At 54.8% G+C, this 18,009-nt stretch overlaps 2 protein-coding genes across 6 annotated transcripts in view; both read left to right on the forward strand.

Moving 5' to 3' along the window:
• Positions 1-119: 119 nt before the first annotated feature.
• Positions 120-7,156, forward strand: CALR3 (calreticulin 3). Its single transcript, XM_083421753.1, is given in 9 exon segments — positions 120-303; positions 1,391-1,492; positions 2,364-2,567; positions 3,167-3,261; positions 4,619-4,828; positions 5,154-5,267; positions 5,865-6,008; positions 6,309-6,401; positions 6,762-7,156. Coding segments are annotated over 9 exon segments (1,251 nt in total). The 5' UTR covers positions 120-203; the 3' UTR covers positions 6,951-7,156.
• A 1,669-nt stretch (positions 7,157-8,825) lies between these two features.
• Positions 8,826-18,009, forward strand: part of EPS15L1 (epidermal growth factor receptor pathway substrate 15 like 1) — a 43,664-nt gene continuing 34,480 nt past the window's right edge. For all 5 annotated transcript variants that reach the window (XM_083421444.1, XM_083421446.1, XM_083421447.1 and 2 more), the window contains exons 1-3: positions 8,826-8,904; positions 16,518-16,559; positions 17,564-17,653. In XM_083421444.1, the coding sequence (XP_083277570.1) occupies positions 8,854-8,904; positions 16,518-16,559; positions 17,564-17,653 (183 nt within the window). In that variant the 5' untranslated portion in view covers positions 8,826-8,853. The remainder of the gene's footprint in view (positions 8,905-16,517; positions 16,560-17,563; positions 17,654-18,009) is intronic.

An 18,009-nucleotide genomic window follows, 5' to 3' on the forward strand; every position in this document is an offset into this window, starting at 1 on the left:
GGCGGCAGCCAATCCGCGAGCTCGAGGGCGTCGGCGCGTGAGAAGGAGGGGGAAAGCACCAATCGGAGCGCAGCGGGAGTGGGACGCGGGCCAATGGGGCGCGAGGCGGGAAAGCCCTCAGCCAATAGGGAGCGTCCGTCGGCCGGCCGGCCGGCGGCGACACCGGCTTCTCCCCTCAGTGGCCGTTGCGCCTCCGCCTCGCCATGGGCCGGTTCGCCCGGCTGCTGCTGGCGGCCCTGGCCGTGGCGCTGGCCCGGCCCGCCCGAGGCACTGTCTACTTCCGGGAGCAGTTCCTGGACGGAGGTGGAGGAGGCAGAGACGGGGCCTCTTGCCTTGACACGCGTCTGGGGGTCCATTCACACGTTCACTCGCGAGTCCAGCATCTTCCGGCCTTTTCCCCAGGCTCTGCTTGGAGGGAAGAGGAAGCCTGGCGCAGGGGGGGCGATGTTCTTCCCCTTGACACGCCTTTTGGGCCCCGTTCACACGTGCAAGAGAGCTCAGCCTCTTCCCTGCCTTTTCCCCAGGCTCTGCTTGGAGGGAGAAGTCGAGCGGGGGTGTGGTTTTCCCCCCCTTAACACTCGTCTGGGGGCCCGTTCACACGTGCACTTGCCAGTTCAGCATCTTCCGGCCTTTTTCCCAGGCTCTGCTTGGAAGAAGGAGGAAGCCTGGTGCAGTGATGGCGGTGTTCTCTCCCTTGACACTCGTCTGGAGGCCCATTCACATGTGCACTCTCGAGTTCAGCTCCTCCTGTCCTTTCCCCCAGGATCAGGGAGGAGGAAGCCTGGTGCCAGGCGCTGCACAAAAACGAAACGGGCCTTAAAACAACCCATTTGGAGATTAGAAAAGATGGAAAGGGCAATAAAACTGTGTTTCTTTAAAATCTACCAAAATTAGAAAACAACAGCGACACCATTTACTTAATTTAATTAACTTTAATTATAACCCACTCCTTTCCTCCAAGGGAGCCAAGGTTGGCCTGCCCAGTTCTTGTATACCCCCATTTTATCCTCACGACACCCCTTTGTGGTAGGCTGAGAGTCCCCCTGGCTCCCTGTAACTTCACCCCTTATAATTAATTATTATCATTATTTATTACTTATACCCTGCCCATCTGGCTGGGTTTCCCCAGCCACTCTGGGCAGCTCCCAGCAGAACATTATTATTAATAATAACACCAGTGTGTTGTGCAATCAGTACACAAATACAGACATACAGGTACACGGTTTGAGTGCATTGCATGAGTGCCCAAGTGTGTTTCGCTTGCCGGCTTCCTGACGTGTGTCGCTGAACGATTCGCCTTTGGGGTGGGGCTTGTGTTTTTCCAAGGGTTTTAAGGCTTTGCTTGCGTTTCCACCTGCCGTGACGAGTCTCCCCTTCTCTCTGTCAACAGCAAAATGGAAAGAGAGGTGGGTTCTCTCTCAGCACAAATCCAACTACGGGAAGTTCCGGCTGACGGCCGGGAGCTTTTACGGAGATCGCGAAACGGACAAAGGTTTGGGAACGTCCTCCAAGGACGCATTAGAAACACGACATTAGCTTTGACTTATCCCCTGCTGTTAAGCTTTTTAAAGCTGAGGGCCACATTAGCTTCTAAGCCATTTTCCAGGGGCCACATACCCGCATGGGGTTGGGCCACAGGCAAACATGGGGTGGGGCAGTTACTGTTAGTTTTATTGTTTTTAATTTCGTTTTAGTTTCGACATATGCCAGGCATAGGCAAACTCGGCCCTCCAGATGTTTTGGGACTACAATTCCCATGATCCCTAGCTAACAGGACCCGTGGTCAGGGATGATGGGAATTGTAGTCCCAAAACATCTGGAGGGCCGAGTTTGCCTAGGCCTGGCGTACGCTGACACATGTCTCTTTATTCTGCGTCCAGGCCAGGCATTTTCAGAGTCCAGCGACACATTCCCAGGCTGACAAAACTGAATACGCACGAATTAGTTTCAAAAATGCGGCTTCGAATCACAGATAACCGACGTTAAGCGTTGTGTTCTCCATTTTCATGATAGTCCCCACAAAATCAGAGCTGTGCTCATTGGGAAGAGGGAATAAAGTACAGTGAAATCTCAGTTTTCGAACGTAATCCGTTCTGGAAGTCCGTTCGACTTCTGAAACTTTCAAAAAGCGAGGATCAAAGGGCGGGCTTCAAAATCAATTGGGAGGGGGAATGAAAAACACGCCTTCAAAATCCGTTTGACTTCCGAGGCGCGTTTGAAAACTGAAGCATTCACTTCTGGGTTTCTGATGTTTGGCTTCCAAAGTGTTCAGCAGCCGAAATGTAAAACCCAAGATTTGACTGTACTGGTAAGGCTTCACATTTATCGCCTGTGGGTCTGAGACGTTGCCTCGTGCATTGCAGGTCTGCAGACGACGGAAAACGTCAGGTTTTATGCCATTTCGTCGCGGTTCAAGCCCTTCAGCAATAGGGGAAAGCCCTTGGTCATTCAGTACACGGTCAAGCACGAGCAGAAGATGGACTGCGGTGGCGGATATGTGAAAATCTTCCCCTCCGACCTGGACCAGAAGAATATGAGCGGAGAATCCTTGTATTATGTCATGTTCGGTGAGATGGCTGGGGTGTTTTAAAAAAACACCAAGCCAGATAAAAAGGGCACCGGGTGTCAATTTGATCTCAAGTCTGTCCCGAATTTCTGCCCCCCCCCCCATACCATATTTTTCACTCTATAAGGTGCACCATAAGATGCACCTAGTTTTTGGAGGAGGAAAACAAGAAAAAAAAATATTCTGAATCTCAGAAGCCAGAAGAGCAAGAGGGATCGCTGCGCAGCGAAAGCAGGAATCCCTCTTGCTGTTCTGGCTTCTGGGATAGCTGCGCAGCCTGCATTCGCTCCATAAGACGCACACACATTTCCCCTTACTTTTTAGGAGGGAAAATGTGAGTCTTATGGAGCAAAAAATACGGTATATTCAAAACCTCTCGAGAGCCCCTTCGCATTCTGTGATTTCATTAGGGACCCCCCCCCCTCCCCACTTCTGCAAAGCTCTTGTAACCTGCTGTGTTTTGGCGTCGGTGCTAGGAACGGCTAGGAAACCGTTCCTGAAAATACCCAGCATCTTATCCGATGTGTTTGGGAGGGGAGCCAATTTCTGAAAGCTTCAAGTAGCGCCCGAGAGGCAATACCCAACTCTTTCTCCTTTAAGGGCCTGACATCTGCGGCTCCGACATCAAGAAGGTCCACGTCATTTTAAACCACAAGAACAAACTCTATCCCATTAAGAGGCAGATCCGCTGCAAAGTAAGTGCGGGAAGCGTTTTTGAGTTCCGTTTTGAAACCTCCTTCTTGGCAGTCAGCTGGGGTGCGGCTTGTGGAGAACGGGGGCATGTCCTTGGAAGGGTGATAGGGAGCCCTGAGACGAAAGTGGCGTTGCGGCTACCTTTCACTGCCCCTCACTTCTCCCTGCCTTTTAACTGAAGACCAGCCTTTCCTGTGGCAGGGAAAAGGGCTCATTCTCATATGTTTGCAGCTCTGCAAACTGTTCAGAACTAGCCAGGACCCCCAAAATCCTTACCCACACATATGATAGTCTCCTGAGAAATACCCCTCTCTGCCCAGCGCCCCTTCAGTGAAGCGGCAGGAGGCACTGCGCAGAGAGAGGGAGAACTTTCCCCCCTTGTTTTCCCGCTCTAAAACAAGGTGCCGTTTAAGGTGCATTCAGGCGGCTACCTTGGAAGCCAGGAGAGCGAGGGGTCGGTGTGCACTGACCCATCTCGCTCTCCAGGCTTCAGGTTCCTTTCAACCTGCTCTTTGGGGCTGGCGGGGTGAAGCCCACCACCAGCCCCAAAGAGCAGGTCAGGGAGCAGCAGAAAGGCGCAGCGGAGAGGCTCCTGCCATAGCTGCACGTCACTTCTCCAGCCGGGAGAGGGTCGCGGGGCTATGGCGTCTTCGCTCCATAGGACGCACACACATTTCCCCTTCATTTTTGAAGGGGAAAAAGTGCGTCCTATAGAGCGAAAAATACGGCACTCGAAAGTATAGACTCTCTGTCACCCAACCCTTGCCTTGTCTTGAGAGGCGACTTCAATGCCCGGATCAGCCTTGTTTCCCCACAAAATACTATATTATCTGGACTAAACTTGGAGGACGAACCTGAAATCAGAGGGCAGCAATAGACACCACCTCTAACCGCGCTGGGAAATATCTTTGTGAACTTATAATTAAGCATAACCTTTTGTTATGCAATGGGCACGGTCAAGGGGAACAAGAGGGTTACTTATTTTTTACATATGAGCACACATGACCCTTGTTGGGTCCAGGGAGTTCATTAACAATAATAATTTATTCTTTATACCCTGCCCACCTGGCTGGGTTTCCCCAGCCACTCCGGGCGGCTCCCAATCAAATATTAAAAACACAATACAGCATTAAACATTAAAGCCTTCCCTAAATAGGGCTGCCTTCAAATGTCAAACAGCGACCATTTGTTGTTGACAAAGGACAGCTGGACATAGAAAGGGCCCCATTACCTTCAGTAGCTTAGGGCCTCATCAAACCTAAATGCAGCCCCGAGTCTAGCTACACAGCTGGAATGCATTTTAGCGACATCAACGGTGATGGAAAACCGTGTTTTTCTCCCCCTATCATTTGGGTTCAGGTGGACGGATTCACTCACCTGTACACGCTGGTTCTAAGACCCGACCTCACGTACGAAGTGAAAATCGATAACAAGAGGGTCGCGTCCGGCGACTTGGAAGACGACTGGGATTTCTTGCCCCCGCGGAAGATAAATGACCCGACGGTGAGGAAGCCGGAGGACTGGGATGACGTTGCCGAAATCGACGACCCGGAGGACACCAAGCCGGAGGTGAGTATTACCGCCTTGCTCTGGTGTGGGTGAGCCGTGCCCTAGAGCTGCTGGTTATAAGGCCTCAGAAGCAGGAAGCCTAGAGAGCCCACCCCAGGCAGAACAGGTGTGTCTTTACAGCCTCTGATCCCCCTTTGGGCTGAAGGTGGAGGCAGACGAGGAGCTGGGCCTCTCAATCCTCCCCTTTGTCACCTGCTAGCATTTCAGTCACCTTAATGAACAGCTGAGTCGCATCCCTTGTGGCTTTCCCTGAGACCTGGGCGGTGTTTGCTAATTTTGCTTATTTTCTCTCCCCTGCTCCACTCTCTTTCTCCCTCTGCAAAAGGACTGGGACGTCCCCGAGTACATTGTAGACAACAGCGCAGAGAAACCCAAGGACTGGGACGCCATGGCGCAAGGCCACTGGGAGCCCCCCCAGCTCAAGAATCCACTTTACCGGGTAGGGCAGCTCCTTTTCCAGTCACTGGGGGGCCCTTGGAGATGGAAGCTGGGTGGCTCTTTGCAATTGTCTAGCTGTTGGTTTAGCTTTTAAACTCGCTTTCTGCGTAACTGCCTTTCGTTTCTAAATCGCAATTGTTTCCACTGCGCCGCAAGTCATTTTTAGAGGCCTCATAAGTGAAATTAAATTGCGAGAAGAAATGGCTAGCTTGGTCCACAAGCGCTGAGGCCTAATAATAATAATAATAATAATAATAGAATTATTTATTAATACCACACCCATCTGGCTGGGTTCCCCCAGCCACTCTGGGCGGCTTCCAACAGAGCATTAAGAACAGAATAAAACTTCAAACATTAAAAGCTTCTCTAAACAGGGCTGCCTTCAGATGTCTTCTAAAAGTCAGGTAGTTGTTTATCTCTTTGACATCTGCTGGAAGGGCGTTCCACAGGGCGGGCGCCACCACCGAGAAGGCCCTCTGCCTGGTTCCCCGTAACTTCGCTTCTCTCAGGGAGGGAACCGCCAGAAGGCCCTCGGGAGATGGACCCCGGTGTCCGGGCTGGACGATGGGGTTCTCTAACACCCTGTGGCTTCTTCCAGGGGGAATGGCAGCCCCGGAAGATCCCCAACCCCAGGTTCAAAGGCATCTGGCCTCACCCGCAAATCGCTAATCCGGAGTACTTGCCTGACGCCACCATTTCCATCTACGAGAACATCAGTGTCATCGGCCTGGACCTGTGGCAGGTCAGTGGGGTTTCCCGTTTTCTGTTCCCCACAAAGACCAGTGCGGGGGGGACTAGCCTCCAGCTTCTGCTTAGCTCCTCTTCCTCCTTTGTCCCAGAGGTCATCTGCAGTGGGCTCTGCGGCCCGGAAGGGCTGGAGAGCCAGGATGAGGGCAGGGCAGGCTGCCAGGGCAACCCCACAATCGAACGTGGTTTTTTGTTCTGGTGGCCTTTCGAAACGGGGCATGAGCGTCCCAAATAAATGGGAATCTTTGGCTGGGAGCAAGGTGTGCAGCGTCTAACAAGGCACACTCTGTTGCAGGTGCGATCGGGAACCATTTTCGACAACTTCTTGATCACGGATGACGAAGGATACGCGGAAGAATTTGGGGACGAGACCTGGGGGGAAACAAAGGTAGCAGAGGCCCTGCCTGCCCCAGCAGGGCCCAGGGGAAAAGGGGGCACCTTCCTCTCCTGGGTTTATTTACATCTATCTCTGGGCATCGCCCGCTCTCTGAGACGGGTCCCTGGCCCTGGCACGGCCACCAGTTGCCCTAGCCTCTCTGGTCCCTGACTGGGGGCTTCTCTGCCTCCTGAAACGAGGCTCTTTCTAGCTCAGTGGAGACTGGAGGGCCGTATTTGCGGGGCTTGGGCCGGCCGGTTCCCCCAGGTGCCCAATTCCCTCCAGGTGAGGTGGGCAGCAGAGAGGATTCTCCCTCGGACTTGTTTGCTGGGCGGAAAACTCTGCAAGTTTTGATCCGCAATCCCCTTCCAGGAGCCCGAGGAGAAAATGAGTAAGCAGCAGGTCGAGGAGGAGAAGCAGCGGGAGCGAAGGGAAGCCGAGGAGGAGGCCAAAAGGAAGAAGAAGAAGAAAAAGAAGGAGAAGAAGAAGAAGGAGAAAAAGAAGAAGAAGAGGGAAACCGTCCCAGAGACGAGGATTGTGGCACAGAAGGAGGAGCTCTGAGTCTCCTTCTCAGACCTGGACTGGGAAATTTGGGGCTGGGGGAGGGAAGGGGCAAGGAAGGGTTGTATTTATTTTTACGCTGTTCAAATGTTCCTGGAAAAGTGAAGAGAGGGGTGCACAGAGAGAGAGAAGGGGGGGGGGCTTTTCAGTGAACTGAGCTCTGGAAAACTTCAATAAACAGGCAAAGTTCCCCTGCCCTGTTCAAATGTTTTTTGGTTTCTTGGGCGAAAAGGGTGTGTATTTGTGGAGAGGGGCACACTAACCAAAACCAGGGAGCTGCCCCCTCCTCTCTCCCCTCTAGCGGCCCCCTCCTCTCTCTCCACCCCACCCCACCTGCCATGTGGTCCAAAGAAATCAGTTTTTTGGGTGGGGACCCCACTCCTGCCATCACGTGTCCAGGGAAAGGGCATCCTTTATCTTTACCTCATCCTGGGCTGATGGCCCTAAACACTTGGGGGGGGGCCCTGCTCAGCAGAGGCTGCCTCACAGCTTGCTAGTAGAATTGCAGAATCCTAGATTTGGAAGTGGGACCCCGAGGGTCATCCAGCCCAACCACCTGAAAAGGCAGGAATCTTTTTGCCCAACTTGACGCTCGAAGCCACGACATGGGCTTGGTCAAGGGTTTTTTTTTTTTGGAAGGCAGGCTTTGCGGGGGGGGGGGCAGAACCTCAGATTTGTATTGATTCTGATTGATAAGGGGGACAGCTGTCCCCCTGCCCCCCTCCCTTGGCCATGCCTATGACCGATGACCCTGAGATTGAGAGTCTCGTGCTCTACCAACTGAGCTATCCCAGACCCTCCCAGTGTCCCTATTTTCCAATCCCGGATTTAGAGAAGCTGTCCTGGTTTCTGATTTGATCCCGGAATGTGCTACTTTTCCTTGGGACGTCCCAATTTTCAGGGGAGAAACGTTGGAGGGGATGGAATGTTGTTGAGTCGTTTAGCCGTGTCCGCCTATCGTGACCCCCTGGACCAGAGCACGCCAGGCCCTCCTGTCTTCTACTGCCTCCCCAGTTTGGTCAGACTCATGCTGGTAGCTTTGAGAACACTGTCCCACCATCTCGTCCTCCGTCGTCCCCTTCTCCTTGTGCCCTCCATCTTTCCCAACATCAGGGTCTTTTCCAGGGAGTCTTCTCTTCTCATGAGGTGGCCAAAGTCTTGGAGCCTCAGCTTCAGGATCTGTCCTTCCAGTGAGCACTCAGGGCTGATTTCCTTCAGAATGGAGAGGTTTGCTCTTCTTGCAGTCCACGGGACTCTCAAGAGTCTCCTCCAGCACCAGAATTCAAAAGCATCCATTCTTCGGCCATCAGCCTTCTTGATGGTCCAGCTCTCACTTCCATACATCACTACTGGGAAAACCATGGCTTGAACTATACGGACCTTTGTTGGCAAGGTGATGTCTCTGCTTTTTAAGGTGCTGTCTAGATTTGTCATTGCTTTTCTCCCAAGCAATTTTAATTTCGTGGCTGCTGTCACCATCTGCAGTGATCATGGAGCCCAAGAAAGTAAAATCTCTCACTGCCTCCATTTCTTCTCCTTCTATTTGTCAGGAGGTGATGGGATCAGTGGCCATGATCTTAGTTTTTTTCGACGTTGAGCTTCAGACCATATTTTGCGCTCTCCTCTTCCACCCTCATTAAAAGCTTCTTCAATTCCTCCTCGCTTTCTGCCATCAAAAATGGAACGGGGATGGAACAGGACGTTCGTCTTTTCAGGGGAGAAACGTCGGAGGGCATCGCACCCCCTGCCTCTGAGCATGTGCAAAGAGCGCCTCCTCCCGCGGCTGCGGCGGCGGCGCCTCTTCCCATCCCGGCCGGCAGGTGTCGCTGCTCCGCCTCCCTCTTGACTCCGCCCCCTGGTGGCCCCGCCCCCCGCCCCGCCCTCGAGGAGGAGGAGGAGGAAGATGGCGGCGCTTGGCCCCCTCGGCGGAGGAAGCGGCAGCGGCGGAGCGCAGGTAGCCGGCGGGGAGGGGAGGGGGGTGTCCCCTGGGGGGCCAGGAGGGGCCCTTGTGGGGGGGGGCGAGGGCATGGAGACCCCTCCTCCTCGGAGGGGAGGGGGCAGCAGCTGGGGGGCGCCCCCACCCCAAATTTGCAGGGGGGGGCAGAGCCAGGCAGGGAGACCCCCACCCCACCCCCCCAAACTCATCGCCTCATTTGCTCCCCCCCGCAATGATATGCATTGGAGGGTTTCCTGGGAGGGAGGAGGGGCGCCCCCTCCCCCACCGCTCCCCCTCCCCCCGCCAGAGGGGCTGAAAGGGCTGAGCCCCCCCTCTCCCCCCCCAAGTGCCTGGGGAGGGAGGGGGGCTTCAAACCATTCCCCCCCACAAGAGGGGCTGAGCCCCCCTCCCAATAGGCCCCCCTCCCACATCCTAAGTGCCTGGGGAGGGGGGGCTTCAAATCTTTCTCCCTTCCTCCCCCCACCCCCCACCAGAGGGGCTGATGGGCTGATCCCCCCCCCCAATGGATTCCCCTCCCACATCCTAAGTGCCTGGGGAGGGAGGGAGGGAGGGGAGCTTCAAACCTTCCCCCCTTAATCCCACCCCCCCACCAGAGGGGCTGAAAGGGCTGGGGCCCCCCTATCTCTCCCACCCCACCCACTGGGTCCCCCTCCCACATCCCAAATGCCTGGGGAGGGAGGGGGCTTCAAAACATTCCCCCTTCCTTCCCCCCCCCAAGAGGGGTTGAGCCCCCCACCCCATAGGTCCCCCTTCCCACATCCCAAGTGCCTGGGGAGGGAGGGGGGCTTCAAAGCTTACCCCCTTCCTCTCACCCTCCCCACCAGAGGGGCTGAAAGGGCTCAGCCCCCACCCCACCTAATGGACCCCAGGCAACCGCCCCCCACATCCCAAGTGCCTGGGTAGGGGGCTTAAGACCTCTCCCCTCTGACTGCCCCTCCCTCTCTCTCACCCCCCCACCACCACTAGGCCTGGGGCCCAGGCAGCAGCCCCCCTCTTCCTGTCTCTTGGGGTGGGGGGTCTGGAAGGCCCCAGGGTCAAGCAGGCAGGTCCAAGGCTGCCCCCCCCAACCCCATCTTGCACCCCCCATCCTCAGGGGTGACTCAGGCCAGCCTCCCTTGCAGGGCTGTCCCCAGGGGGCGGAGTGGGGGGGGGAAGGTGGGCCCAAGACCCTCCCGGCTCTTGGGGGGGGGGTCACCCTCATCCGGCCCAGGTCTCGGCCACCCGGATTTGCCTGCCCATCCATCTGGCGACGTGGGGTGGGGGTCATCCGCCAGATGGGCTCCATCTGCCACAGGGGGGTGGGGTGGGGGTGTATTGGCAGGGACTCCCCTTGCAGAAGGCCCCCCCCCAAGAAGTTCCTGGAACCAGCTGTTTGTGTGTGTGTGTGAGAGAGAATGATGGAAGCATGACCCCCCCCCAGAGGGCCTGATCTAGGGCCTTTCTTAGGAAGAAGCTGAACACCTACTCCCCAAATAAGAATAATTGGACCCCCCCAAAAAATAATAATTGGACCCCCTCTTGAGAAATAAGAGCTGGAGAACAGTCAGACCTTTGGCTGGGGGGAGACCTCAAGCCATGCACCTGGCCCTGTGACCCCCCCAAGCCAATAATGTTATTAATAATAATAGTACCCCACTCATCTGACTGATTTGCCCTACAGCGGTTGAACCAGCCAGAAGCAGGAGAGGGTGGGGCATCCTGGGAATTGTAGTTCTGGGAGGGGTGAACTGTAGCTCCCGGTATTCTCTGAGGATGGGGTATTTTAAAAGCTGAGAGTGCTGCGTTGTTGGGGGTCGGACTCAATGGCCATTGGGGGGGGGTGTCCCGGTTCCACGGCACGTCCCCACGCGCTGCCGCGGGCGCAGGGAACCAGAGCGCCTCTGAGCGAGTGCAGAGGCCCACCTCTCCCCGGGCGACAGTGGGGCTTGAGTCTCCCCGACCCCCGTAACAAGGGGGTCCTATTCCCCAGGTACCTGCAGGGGCACGAGGGTCGAAGGGGGCTCCGAGAAGGCGCCAAGGAGCCCTCGGGGGACTCGGTGCCGCCCGCACAGGCCGGTAGCAACTCTCAGGAGCATTTTTGCCTGGAGGTGCTGTTGAGGACGGAGCCGGTAGCCTTCTACAGGCCAAGCAGGTGTCCTTTCCTTAAAAATAAAGCAGGATTCTAGTCCTCAAGATTCTGCATTCGGCAGAAGCCCCCTTATTTCCCAGCGCTACCTGGCGACGCTGTCGCAGGATTGAACCCGGAGCCTTCTGCAGGCCAAGCAGGCGCCCTGCCCCAGGCTGCCTGCCCCGCCTGTCGGATGTGTTGTGTCACCAGCGGGGCGGGGTGTTGCACAATCTCTCGTGTCACAGCTCCCCAAAGGGCCGGGTGCGGGTGCTGGGTTCACGAAGGCCAGAGGAGCTTCCTCAGCCTCTCTCCGCTGAGCCCAGAACCTGCTTACTAATCTCAGGGTTGTGGATTCGAGTCCCGCGTCAGGTCCCTGCGACGAAGGGGGTTGGACTAGATGACTCGTGGGGTCCCTCGCGGCGCGGTGGTCCTGTGACTCCCCTGTTATGTGACTCGAAGGGATCTGTCTCTCCTACAATCTGTAGGGGGGAACTGGCGCGGATCACTGTTGGCTGAGCGTCGGAATGGGCGCAGGGATCTCCCTCGAGGGATTTTGGACCCGAGTGCGAGAGCACCCACCCAACCTCCCCCGTAGCTTCTAGGGAAGTCCTTAATTTTTAGCATTTTTTTACACTTTTACATTTGTCGGAAGCCGCCCCGAATTGCTGTGCCGCCCAGCCAGATGGGCAGGGTACAATTATTATTATTATTATTATTATTATTTATTATTATACCAGCGTTCTGGAGTGTGGCAGGTCTGTTTGGCTAGAGAGCAAAGCTTTGGGCATGTTCAGGGAGGAGACAAACTGGCGACTTTCATGTGTTTCCTTCCCCCAGGCTACTGGTTTGGGCCACTTTTGAACGAACCGGCAGAACCTACATATTGCATGCTTTTATTTCCGGTGTTTTGATGTTCCAAATGCTCGCTGGAAGCCGATCTGGGCCGCTGCGGCGACCCGGGGGCCTGACTCTGCAGAAGGCAACCTCCCTGGCGGGCGCTGCAGGCAGAAGGGAGCTCTTTTGCCTCCCGGGGGTGGGGGCACCTGCGGTCCAGACCCGCCGGGCGCCGAGAGCCGCTCTCCCGGCCTCCCCTCCTTGGACGTCGACCCAAATCTCGAGAGCTCCGTCTGCCGGGGGCTGATTTGTATTCCTGCCGAGCGGCCGGCCTGCTGTTGTCGGAGAGAAAAGGCCTTCTTGCAGTTGGCAAGGGAAAAGCCTGGGTGCCCAGATGGTGCTGAGGAGCGCATGGTCTTAAGACGAGGGATGATGCGGGGAAGGGGTGGGGCGAGGCAAGGGAGGCACGGCGCTCTGCGTGCGTGTGGGGAAGGGGGGGTTGTGCCTGCCCCCCTCGTGCTGGCAAAGTCCTGGCACCGCTGAGCGAAGGGTGGGCAAGGCGGGAGCTGCCAAACGTGTGTGCCCAAAAACACAGCTTTTGGTCCTTTGCGCAAAGGGACGTTTGAAAGGTGGGCAAGGTAGGAGCTGCCAAACTTGTGTGCCCACAAAAGCACGGCCTTCGGTCCTTTGCGCAAAGGGACGTTTGAAAGGTGGGCAAGGAAGGAGCTGCCAAACTTGTGTGCCCACAAATGCACGGCCTTCGGTCCTTTGCGCAAAGGGACGTTTGAAAGGTGGGCAAGCCAGGAGCTGCCAAACTTGTGTGCCCACAAAAGCACGGCCTTCGGTCCTTCGCGCAAAGGGACGTTTGAAAGGTGGGCAAGGAAGGAGCCGCCAAATTTGTGTGCCCACAAAAGCACAGCCTTCGGTCCTCTGCGCAAAGGGACGTTTGAAAGGTGGGCAAGGAAGGAGCTGCCAAACTTGTGTGCCCACAAATGCACGGCCTTCGGTCCTTCGCGCAAAGGGACGTTTGAAAGGTGGGCAAGCCAGGAGCTGCCAAACTTGTGTGCCCACAAAAGCACGGCCTTCGGTCCTTTGCGCAAAGGGACGTTTGAAAGGTGGGCAAGCCAGGAGCTGCCAAATTTGTGTGCCCACAAAAGCACGGCCTTCGGTCCTTCGCGCAAAGGGACGTTTGAAAGGTGGGCAAGCCAGGAGCTGCCAAACTTGTGTGCCCACAAAAGCACAGCCTTCGGTCCTTTCCGCAATGAGGCGTTTGCCCCTCTTTCAAGCTGCACACCTGGTCCTTCAGGGGCACAATTGGGGTGAGGGAGGCTGCCGGGCAGGCGGCGTTTTCCGTGAGGGAGATTCGCGCCCTCGAATGCTCTCCCCGCCACGAGATTGCAAAGGATCCGGTTGTGCAATTTGGCTGCGGGGAGAGGTAGCCCAGGCTGTTGAAGGAAGTTCCTGGTTGCGTCGGTGGAGCTTGCCCAACTCCTCCAGCCAGCCTCCTGCTGTTTCATAAAACCGTACAGGCGGAAGGGGGCCCTCCGAAGGTCATTCGGCCCAACCCGCCGGCGAGGCGGGAATCTCGGCCACAGCACCCAGCAGCTGGTCTTCAGAAGCATTTATGCTTTTTCTTTGAAATATATAAAGCGGCATAGAAATGAAATAATACTAAGAATCGGTGCCGGATTTTATGTATAATAAGCTAAACAAGCTCTAGCTTAGGGCCCCACTCTCTTGGGGGCCCCCAAAAAATTAAAGGGGGGAAAAACCCTGGATGTACATTTCCAAAATATAAGATAAAAAGCAAATAAAATAAAACCTACATAGAGCAAGAGTGTTTTGTGTTGTGGAGGCTCCTCTGGTGTAAGTCATGGGCCCCGCCTGCTAGCCTGCTCCCTAAAATATCACTGGTTTGCCCCTTTCTATGTATAGGGTGCCGGCATTCTGCATGGACTGGTTGCAGGGCAACATGCGCAAATAGCTTAAGATACCTAAAAGGTAAAGGGACCCCTGACCATTAGGTCCAGTCGTGGCCGACTCTGGGGTTGTGGCGCTCATCTCGCTTTATTGGCCGAGGGAGCCAGCGTACAGCTTCCGGGTCATGTGGCCAGCAGGACTGAGCCACTTCTGGCGAACCAGAGCAGCGCATGGAAACGGCATTTACCTTCCCGCAGGAGCATTACCTATTTATCTACTTGCGCTTTGACGTGGTTTCGAACTGCTAGGTTGGCAGGAGCTGGGACCGAGCAACAGGAGCTCACCCCGTCATTGGGGGGATTCGAACCGCCGACCTTCTGATCGGCAAGCCCTAGGCTCTGGGGTTTAACCCACAGCGCCACCCGCGTCCCTCTTGAGATACCTATTAGGTCCATCAATGACCATATATCAGGCATCCCCAAACTCCGCTCTCCAGATGTTTTGGGACTACAACTCCCACCATCCCTAGCTAACAGGACCAGTGGTCAGGGATGATGGGAACTGTAGTCCCAAAACATCTGGAGGGCCGAGTTTGGCCATGCCTGCCATATAAGCATATATTCAACACACAAAAACCAGTGGCAATTTGTTGTGGACAAAGGACAGCTGGAGATAGAAAGGGCCCTGTTACCTTCAGGAGCCGAGGGCCGCATTAAACTGAAATCCGGCCCTGCTAAGAATGATAAACCTCACCAGGGTGGGGGGAGAAGGAAAGAATGGATCCTGGTCTTTCCGTTGTGGCGATCGCAACCCAGATTTCAGAGTTAGACCCCAAGGATCGCCTCGCCGCCCCCTTTGCAACGAAGGTGTATGCAACCTGTTTCACCATGTTTTTAATATTGGGAGCCAACCAGATTGGCTGCGGCAACCCAGTCTGCTGGGCGGCGTGCAAATAATAATAATTACCATTATTATTATTATTATTATTGCCGTGCTCTATTGGCAGTTAGCTTATCTATCCGAATTTCTGTTCCCATTAGATACACCCTTATGAACATGGCTATAGAATCATAGAATCATAGAGCTGGAAGAGACCCCAAGGGCCTTCAAGTCCAACCCCCTGCCAAGCAGGAAACACCATGAGAGCACTCCTGACATATGGTTGTCAAGCCTCTGCTTAAAGACCTCCAAAGAAGGAGACTCCACCACACTCCTTGGCAGCAAATTCCACTGTCGAACAGCTCTTACTGTCAGGAAGTTCTTCCTAATGTTTAGGTGGAATCTTCTTTCTTGTAGTTTGGATCCATTGCTCCGTGTCCGCTTCTCTGGAGCAGCAGAAAACAACCTTTCTCCCTCCTCTTTTGCTTCCGATGTACAGTCATACCTCAGGTTACGGACGCTTCAGGTTGTGTTTTTTTGGGTTACGAACCGCCGAAACCCGGAAGTACCGGAACGGGTTACTTCCGGGTTTCGGCGGTCGAGCATGCGCAGAAGCACTCAATCTCTCGCTTTGCGCATGTGCAGAAGCGCCAAATCGCAACCCGCAGATGCACCGCTGCAGGTTGTGAACGTGGATCATGTTTGCAACCTGAGCGCCCGCTGTGCTCTGAGCAACTTGCTTGCTTGGAATTTGGACGTTTCCAACATGAAATCCTTTTGCTTCCCGGGGTCTCTTATTTTGGGGTGGCTGCTTTTTTTTGGGGGGGGAGCTTCTGTTCTCCCTTCCCTTAGGAAGCCAAGCTTTGCCAGGAACTGGGGGCCGACCCGCCTTGGTTCCGCAGGCGGATGTTGTTCCGAAATGGAGCGTGCAGCGTTTGGGTAGGGCCGGACTGACCTTCGGCGTCGTGGAGGGCAGGGAGCGGCTATTTCTCAAGCTGCCTGTCCTTGAGGAACCGAGGAACAGGCTCCTTCTGTTGACAATAGTCCAGGGAGGGCGGCAGAAAGACGAGCGGGGAGCTCAGCGTTCTTTGCTCTGAGGACGTCCGTAAAAACAGGAAAAACGCAGCCAGGAACAATAATGAAAATCAATAAATGCATTGCAGAGGCCACGTCCGAAAGAGGGGGGGCAGGGAGAACAAGCCTAATCATTTCGCCATTTGCACCCCGCCCGTCTGGGCTGGGATGCCGGAATCCCTGCTTTCCGCCTACAGTGGCAGGGAGTTCCCCAGGCACACCCGTCCCTAGGAAGGGCGGGCAGGACCTCGGAAGCGTGGGGGCGAGTTTCCTGCCCCCAGTCCGGAGAGATCCGACGGGCTCGCCTTTGCTCCAAAAAGTTGTGTGCCGGATGGAGCCGTTGGGGGTTTTAATTCCGAATTACCGTATTTTTCGCTCTATAAGACGCCCCAGACCACGAGACGCACCTAGTTTTTTGGAGGAGGAAAACAAGAAAAAAAATATTCTGAACCTCAGAAGCCAGAACAGCAAGAGGGACCGCTGCGCAGCCCCATAAGACACACACACATTCCCCCTTACTTTTGAGGAGGGGAAAAGTTGAGTCTTATAGAGCAAAAAATACAGTATATGGGGGGTTGAAAACATCTTTTCTCTGCTTCGGGGCTTGCCTGCCCTTTGTGGCCCCGATCCCCCTTCCCAGAAACCCATCCCTCCGCTTTCAGACGAGCGTGGAGGGAGGGTCTTTTCTTGGGGGTCTCAATAGGGACTGGGTCCGCTGAAGAGAGGGGCTCTCTGTATCTGAATACGTGTTTCGCCTTGTTTCTCTCCCACCCCTCTTTTCCCCTCTCCTGTCTAGCTCTCCGCCGGGACCCCGCTCTACGAGACGTATTACAAGCAGGCAAGTTCGGGGGCTCCCTTCGCCCCCTTCCCCTGGAAACCCCCGGGGAGGAGGCAAGAATTGGGGTCGGGATCGCCAGCACGGGCCGGCAGCAGCAGCAGCAGCTCTCCTGGGTCTCAAGCAGGCAGCCTCTCCCGGCCCTGCCTGGGGATACCGCCAGGGAGATTCGAACCATGGGCTTTCGGCTAAACATAATGACCCCAGCCTCCCCGACTTTCCGGATTTTCCTCTCCCCCCCCCCCCGGTTGGGTGGGGAGATCCTCGCCCACGTAGGCAGGGCTGGTGGGGCCCCAGGCACCTTGGGGCCCCCAATTGGGCCCCGTCAGAAAGACCCGGGGCCAGACGTCGAGCGGAGGAGCTCAGATGGCACCCCGACAGCCCCCCAAAACCTGGGGGGTTGCAGTTGGCTTGCAGAGGGCGCTGTCCCTATTTAGGAATGTTTTTTTTAAAGATATTTATTAAAATTTCAACATATTACAAAAATAAGAAAAAGAATAAAAAGAAAATACAAAGTAAAAACAGTTAAAAACAGATCAGTCTTTCCATATCTTATCTTTCATTTGCTTGTTTCCCTGACCACCTCACACCTCCCTTTCTTGTATTCCAGTTCAATTAGTTAATTCAGCAAATCCTTTCCCTCTTTGATTTTATCTTAATCTTTTATCTTAATATATTATAGCTTTAGATTATCACCTGTTAACAACCCATTTTTACATATTCCTTTATAACATTGCTGTTAAAAACCACTTAACTTCAATCCAACATCATTCTAACATTCATTAATTTTGCAGTATTTCTGTAAATAGTCTTTAAATTTCTTCCAATCTTCTTCCACCGACTCTCTTTTTAGGAATGTTTTAAATGATGTTTTATCGTGCCTTTTAATATTCTGTTGGGAGCCAGCCAGATGGGCGGGGTATAAATAAATCTATTATTATTATTATTATTATTATTATTATTATTTATTCTATCTCAGCTCAGGTGTGGCTGTTTGCTTTCCACAGGTGGACCCAGCCTGCACGGGCCGGATCGGGGCCGGCGAAGCCGCCCTCTTCCTCAAGAAGTCGGGTCTGGCTGACGTCATTCTGGGGAAGGTAAGTTGAGCTCGGCCCGGGATTTCGGGGAGAAGGAGTTTGGGGGTGCGGCTCCCCAGCCTCCTCCCTCCCCCTTTTAGTCGCAGGGGCCGCAAAGCCATTCCCCACTCCGGAAAATGCCGCGGGAACAATCGGCCCGCGAGCCCATTTCACAGAACCGTAGAATTGCTGAAAGGGACCCCGGGGGGTCATCCATCCCAACCCCAACACGGGGATTGAACCGGCAGTTTTAGCCTTCTCGCCAAGTCTCTGGAATTCAAGGCTCCACCGGCACATCTGAGAAAGTGCCGGATCAGAGCGCTGTCCGTGTAGAAAGACACGAGCCATTATAAAGAGAATTAGTGGGGATTTTCGGT

This window comes from Podarcis tiliguerta (genome assembly GCF_965153285.1).
Source record: "Podarcis tiliguerta genome assembly, chromosome: 18".
NCBI lineage: Eukaryota > Metazoa > Chordata > Lepidosauria > Squamata > Lacertidae > Podarcis > Podarcis tiliguerta.